The sequence below is a fragment of the Brachyistius frenatus genome, unplaced genomic scaffold (genome assembly GCF_029030835.1).
Source record: "Brachyistius frenatus isolate BFR_SWC_R1_liver_20210118 unplaced genomic scaffold, ASM2903083v1 Contig_595, whole genome shotgun sequence".
In the NCBI taxonomy this organism is placed as follows: domain Eukaryota; kingdom Metazoa; phylum Chordata; class Actinopteri; family Embiotocidae; genus Brachyistius; species Brachyistius frenatus.
The window spans coordinates 41,955-49,473 of record NW_027211194.1 but is presented as its reverse complement, the minus strand read 5'-3'; the positions used below and the strand labels follow the sequence as shown (position 1 = coordinate 49,473).

General features: G+C 44.8%; 1 protein-coding gene across 1 annotated transcript; it reads right to left on the bottom strand.

Moving 5' to 3' along the window:
* Positions 1–6: 6 nt before the first annotated feature.
* LOC138614859 (protocadherin alpha-C2-like) lies at positions 7–5,693 on the bottom strand. Its single transcript, XM_069688452.1, has one exon. The coding sequence runs from the start codon at positions 5,205–5,207 to the stop codon at positions 2,592–2,594; it is 2,616 nt and encodes an 871-aa protein (XP_069544553.1). The 5' UTR covers positions 5,208–5,693; the 3' UTR covers positions 7–2,591.
* Positions 5,694–7,519: the final 1,826 nt, after the last annotated feature.

Below are 7,519 nucleotides of genomic sequence, written 5' to 3'. Positions count from 1 at the left end.
TGTTAACCCGACTACATACCTAGATGGGATTGCATTATCTCTAATTTCAACCTAAACCACCGACAGAGCTAAACCAACCTGATTGAGGACTGTAAATTATCCCCGCTTGGTCATGCAGTTCATAAAAGACCCATTTGCAATCCCATTTCCTTTCAAATATGACAGATGTTCACTTGCTGCTGAAGCTGCATTGACCTCTATGAATCTGCAGTGGACATTCATCACCCGTTGGAATCCAATATTTGGTCTTAATGAGACAAGCCTGGTTTTCTTCCTGGAGACTCTCAAACTGAATGTCTACAGGGATACAGAGCACTACAGCATCTAACCATCCCGAAACTGAGGGTGAAAAATGCCTCACCAAAAAGCAATCAATGAGTGGATCGAGAGTTAAGACTGATATTAAAATGAAAGAGAAGTTAGTGTGCCATTAAACACACAGCTAATTTCTAATCTTCTTTTTTGCACAATGTACAGGAAGAAAGCAAGACGATAAATAACGAAATAACTAATTCAAATTAAGACCAGATTGTCCGCAAATGGGACTAAACGGCTTTGCTAGATGTTTGCCCTGTTGCGGCACCGCAGTGGCCAAAGGGAGTCTGGTCTGCTTGGCCGTATGGTGTTTATGGGGGTAAATGAAATCTCACACACACACACACACACACACACACACACACACACACACACACACACACACACACACACACACACACACACACACACACACACACACACACACACACACACACTAGAACACACAACACACACTAGAACACACAACACACACTAGAACACACAACACACACACACACACAAATTAAATACAAGCATCTGGAACCTAAACATGCCCGCAGTTTAAAATACTCCCAAGGGAAGACAGATATGCATAGCGAGAATATTACCACTGCAAAAAGTAAATGTAAACAAAAACAAAGAAATAAAAATCTAAGAACGAAAAATCAATGCATTCCATTTCTTCATCTGAAAGGCAGAAAGCAAATTAAGTCGATAGAAAAAAAAAAGGTTCCTATGGGGTTTTTAGTGTATTCATTTCCTTGCCTCACGGTACAATGTAAATTATGGAATAAAAAAACTTTTGGTTTGGACAACCCTTTTCACGCCTTTCCCTCAATTCTTCCCTCTCCCTCTGAGTGAACACTCCTTGCATGGATACAGAGCTCACACCTCCTCCATCAACACTGTCCAATCACCTTTTATCCCCCGCCTCATCTGTGTGGAGGCAGCCAATCCCCGCACAGTACTAAGAAACACATAGCTGCCATTTAATTACATAGCAAGAAGAAACATGACTGGCATTTAATGAGGAACATGTCAATTGATAGCTGAATAATTGCCTTCATAATTTCTTTGTTCCTCTTTATCACTTATTTTCTCCTGTATTCTTTTTCTGCACTGCACAGACAGACCCACTGAGGCTCTGGGGCAAACACGATTAGTAGAAAACAAATATTTTGTGTTTGATCCTATTAATACTGTTTGTTTGTTTGTTTTTACTATAAACGGAAATGATGCAAACGACTCTGTGCATATTGTTATCAACCTTTTACACAAATACCATGAAACCATGAAATTAAGCTCTCATGTAAATGAGACTCAGACACAGTCTCTGCCTCATTTCTGCCTTCTTCACCGATTCCCAAAGTCTGGCTTGCTGTTCAGCACCAGAGAGGTACGTGACCAGAACAGGATATTTTGGTGCAGTGGGACTGGTATCCCTTGTAGCTGGAATAGCTGCACTATTTCCCAGACTCTCTCTCTGCCCAGAACCCTCTGGACCTACTAGACTTGAAAATTGTGGCACATAGTCCACTGCAGACAAATAACACAAGCCGTGTGGGGTCATAGGTCAACAAGCTACTGAAATCTACTAGTTTAAAAAAAAAAAGAAAAAAAAGTAACAGTGCGGAGATAGAGACAGTGCTAGATAGATTCTCCTCCTTATATCGGCTTTACTGTAGAGGACAGACACACTTTAACATCTTAAACCCCAAAACTCCAAATACCTGATCTTTAGCAAGTGTGGGACACACAAAAAACACTTTTTACCACACTCAGCAAACCCAGAGAAGCTACACACAGTTAAGAATGCCAGCGTTCTCTCCAAGAAGCAGACCTGTACATAGATAATATGACCAGTGAATGGTAATGTCATAACTACATAGATGAACAAAATAATGTTATCTGTTTCTTCATTCTGATAGATGCCAATTATAGGATCTAGTTTGAGAACTTACAAGAAATAAGCAAATCCTGGAGTGGCAGAAAAACCTTTTTCAACCTATCTTTCTACAGTCATCTTGGATGTAAGTGATAGAAATGCAGAATAAAGGCTTGTATGCCACTTTAGCACTTGAAAAACAAACTGAAAAGCAGCAAGAAAATACATGTTTTTAAAACATCACATGCCGGAAGAACAGATCAAAGGCTTTAACAGCTCCGTAGTCGTAAATGTCAACTGCAATCCTACTGCAAGAACATCGCCTTAGAGCAAAGCCGAAACAGTAATTCACCAAGATATATTCTTTTATGGCTTGTGCTTTGTGAGTCATTTGCTGTTGTGAGGCAATCTAAAATAACAGACAGAGAACGCACCAGACACACACCTGAATGGCAGTTGCATCTGGCATACTGAGACGGCGTACAAATAACTGGCTCTGTCCACTGTGGCTGGTGACGTAGCCTGAGCCCCAGGTGCCACTGTGCGGCCGACCCGTGTTGTAGAACATAAAAGTGTCACTTCCTGACGTGGCAGTCAGGCATGTCTTGTAACAGTATGTTTTGGTCAAAGACCCATTTCCTCGCACTTCAATATAATGCGGTTCCACTTTGAGGTCTCTGCGTAGGGCCACATTGGAGTTTGGCTGCCCTCCACCTGCTCCACCTGCTCCACCTCCTCCACCTGCTCCACCTGCAGCTCTTCCTCCACCCCCACCGCCACCTGCTGTGGTGCCGCCCTCTGGTACACTCTTCTTGGATACGCAGCATGGGGAGCAGGAGCCAGGCTGGGTACAATAGGCATGGCAACGCACAATGGCCAGCACAAAGACAGTGACCAGGAATACAAAGGTAGTGGCACTCAGGGCGATGATGAGGTAGAGAGTGACATTGGAAAACATTAGCGGGCTGTTGGGCCTGATGATGCGCTTGGGGTCAGGGGTCAACTTTGGAGGGAGCTCCATGACATACACATGGATGGTGGCGGTGGAGGAAAGCGGCGGTAGGCCGTTATCGTACACCAGGACAGTCAGAACAAAGGAAGTGGAGTTATCTTCAATGACACGCCTTGTGGTGCGGATCTCACCTGTGTGCTCATGCACCTTGAACAGATCAAAGTCTGTGTTGGTCTGCTCCAGTGTATAAAGCAGCCAAGCATTCTGCCCAGCATCACCATCCCACGCCATAATCTTGCTAACCAACACTCCTGCTTCAGAGTTTTTCATTAGGGTCTCCGTGGTGCGGCTCCCATTGGTGGGTGGGTAGACTATCTTGGGCACATGATCATTCTGATCCATGATGTAAACATACACTGTGACCACACGGCTGAGGGGAGGCACGCCGTTGTCCTGGGCTTTAATCTGAAAATGAAACTCTCGCAGCTTCTCAAAGTCGAAGGCTCGCAGGGCATATGCCTCACCTTTATCAGGTTTGATGCTGACGTAGCTGGCTACAGGGATACCATGATTGTTATCATTGAGGACAGTATAGGTGATGCGTGCATTTTCTGCAGCATCGGCATCTGTGGCCTTAACCACACACAAAGGTGCACCTGGGGCATTGTTCTCTGTAATATAAACCGTGTATGACGTCTGCTCAAAACGAGGTGGGTTATCATTAACGTCTGCAACATCCACTTTAAAGGTCATTTGAGATGACAGGGGTGGGGTGCCGCCATCCACAGCATTGACAGTCACATTGTAAGACGAGATGGTTTCCCGGTCCAGGAAAGCAGATGTGACGATCGTGTAGTGGTTCCGGAAAGACTTGATCTTAAAAGGTAAATGGGGCATGATCTCCAGGGCTACTTGTTTGTTTTGTCCAGAGTCACGATCATTCACACTAATCAATGCTACCACTGTGTCAGCCCGGGCATCTTCACGGACAGGGCTGGAGAGCGAAGACAGCACAATCTCAGGAATGTTGTCATTGACATCCAAAACTTCTACCACCACTTTACAGTGTACTGCCACGGGGGTTGGCCCCTTGTCCATCGCCTGTATGTACATTTCATATGAGTTTGTCTCCTCATAGTCTATATTGTTTTTCACTCTAATTTCCCCTGTGTCTGTGTCCATAGAAAACATCTGCCGGACTCTTTCTGGTGTGTAACTGCTAAAAGAGTAAAAAACTTCCCCATTTGTGCCCTCATCAGGGTCTGTTGCATTTAACTTGATCACAAGCGCGCCCTTAGGAGAGTTTTCAGACAGTTTTACTTTGTACACAGAGTTGTCAAATGCAGGCACATTGTCATTGGCATCAAGGATACGGACATTGATTTTGGCCGTGCCAGTTCGCTGTGGGGTGCCTCCATCTATTGCCGTCAGGATTAGCTGATGAGAGGGCATCTGCTCCCGGTCAAAGGGCTTTTTCAGAATGAGCTCGATTTGCTTATCATTGGAAAAGGGTTTGATTGAGTCCAGAGTGAGGTGGTCGTTTGGGCTGAGTCGATACTGCTTCACGGAGTTGGAGCCGTCATCTGCATCCTGAGCGCCCTCGATGTGAAAACGCGAGCCGGTGAGAGCGGACTCCGACACCTCAAGCTGATATTCATCTCGAGGGAATTGTGGTGCGTTGTCGTTCACGTCCGAAATCTCCACCTCCACGTTGTGCATCTCCAGCGGATTTTCTAACACCACCTCCAGGTTGCGTGAACAGGTGCCGCTGAATTCACAAACTGTCTCTCGGTCAATGCGGTCACTCACCACCAGCTTCCCGGTTTTGTGATTGATGGTAAAATATCTCCGTCCACTGTCCGATGTGATTCTGATGCGTCGGGTGGAAAGTTTTCTCAGATCCAGACCCAAATCCCGGACAATGTCACCGACCAATGCCCCGTTTTCCAGCTCCTCCGGAATGGAGTATCGTATTTGTGCATTTGCAAGGCCACTGAGTACGAATACAACCAAATACAAAGACAAAGGCACATTTTCCTTTAGACTGTAACAGCATCGCGCCGAAACAGCCATCGCAGGCAGGCAGAATGTGCAGACGGGTTGGAGAAATCTTTCCGCCTTTTCAGCTTGCTATGGGTCCCCACCCGCCTCATTAAAAACGAGGGTATAATCCGTGCACAACTCCGACTATGTGCAGGATAAACACCGCGTCCTCTCTGGTGCCCGTGTGGAAAATTTCTCCCGTGCATCCATTGTTTTACTTTGTCAGGCTGGGTGATGTTTTTAAATCAATCCATCCCCTTGCAAGGCTGACTCCTTTCACAGATGCTCTCTCTCCCTCTCCCTCTCTGCGATGTGGCGATGCTCTCTGTGGGCAAAAGGGGAGGGTGAGCCTCTCGCTCAAACGATGCTGGCTGCAATTCAGCACCTCCGATAAAATGATCGAGCATCGTCGAATAAAATTTAATCCAAAAAAGCGCAAATACCCTGGAGTGTTATCAATATATCTATCCACGAATCCTGGGGCCGTATGACGCGAGCAGTGGCATGTGTATGCGTATTTGGGGAAAATGAACACAACCCTTTTTCCCTCTTTTTTTTGTCAGTGCCACCGCCCTTTTCACTGGGCGCTAGGGAACTGATTTATGAAGCAGCCTGGCGATTCGACATCCTCACTGATGCAAACCAACAATAACTCAGCAACGCTCAAACAGAAAAAACGAATACATTTTGGAGGAGAAAGAGACAGATAAACAGGCCAAATATGAGAGAGCTAAATGCGCATTGGTGTCAGAGACTGTCCATAATGTATGACTGTGATCCAATTTAAAGAGGGATTTATTATCACAACAAAAGACATGCGAATAAGGGGAGGTTTAACCACATCACAAAAGGAAATGGAATGAATGTTGTTGTTGTTTAACTTTGTGTCTGCTCAGTATTAAGTGCTGAGACTCTGGGGGGATAAATTAGCATATTCTCTGTTCCTTTATTCTCTGTTTGCCCTACAGTGACAGCTGACAATGTTTTGTCATTAAAAACCTATTGGACCTCAGTGTTGCAGAGTCCTTTCCACAAAAAACACAGAGCCCGTGATGTTGAAATTGATGAATGAAATTGTGGTGACGATGCCAACCAGGTCACAGACAGGATGCTCAAAATGTGACCCCATTCCACATCTGGCAAAAGACAATGCTGGACTGTGCTGACAGGCGGATTAAGCACAAACTATTTTGAAGCACACACATCAGTCATTTCTTTGAAAGAGCGACAGAACATACAGTGCTTCCCTCAGCTATCAGCATAATAATCACATCACTAACCTCTCGGTGTTTCAGTTTCACATGGCAACATAAAAAATATTATATTCCATGTGCTGTGATGGATTGAGTGGAGCTTGTGCAGCAGGTGAAGACATCCCACTTGGTTTGTCCTCTAATTACTCTGGTCTCAGTATATTAAATTCTTATTTGAACTGTATTGCAAGTAATTACATGAGACTTTACCCCAAATAAAGTAATGTCTTATTTGCAGTAATAACATGAGAGAGAGAAGTGGACAGATGTTTTCTTAAGCGTGGAGACTCATGCTCTCAAATTCACATATCCTACACAGACCTTGATTAAAAGCCAACAAGATTAAGTTACTGTAAGGAAAGACAATGATGCATCCAGTATTGTGCCGAACATAAAACTGTGCTGATGTGATCCATCATACTCTTTGAACAAGTTACGTGCTGTGAAGAAGTGGCCTTGTGAAAACCCTGAATCCTCTTGGTTCACCTTAGCCACTAGGCCAACATGAGCGTCTACCGCCCACATAATCTTTTCCCTTTCCTGGTGCTCTGCCACTCGCACCCACGCCTGGTCTGCCCACGGCGATGACAGCACTTGGCATCCCGGGAGACAGGGAGAAGACAGTGACTCACTTGGATGCTGCTCGTGGATGGGTAGATACAGAGTGGCTCTTCACACTCTGAGGCAACGAAGACGTGTCGAAATGGGCAGTCGGCGCTGTGGCCAAATGTTATATACAAAAATCCCAATTTACACATATTAAGAGAAAAGGTTTCAGTGCAATGATATTTTATAAGAATTGAATAATATAAATTGTGCATGCGAGAAGAAAATGTTTTTTGAAATGACGACATACTATTGCCTATCATTTAAATACTCCTGCAAAACCTTTTAACGGTTGAGTATATTTGTCATGGATTTCTCTCTGCATGATCCCACCGAGGCAGTGCTGCTTTCTTTCAACAGGGGCTCGCCATTTCAGGTCGACATGTACGGTCTGACACACTAACCATGACATTTAACAGATTTTCCCAGTGGGGCGTTTGAACCTCCGTGTTTGGCAATGATATGAAAATGAAGACAGGCGAC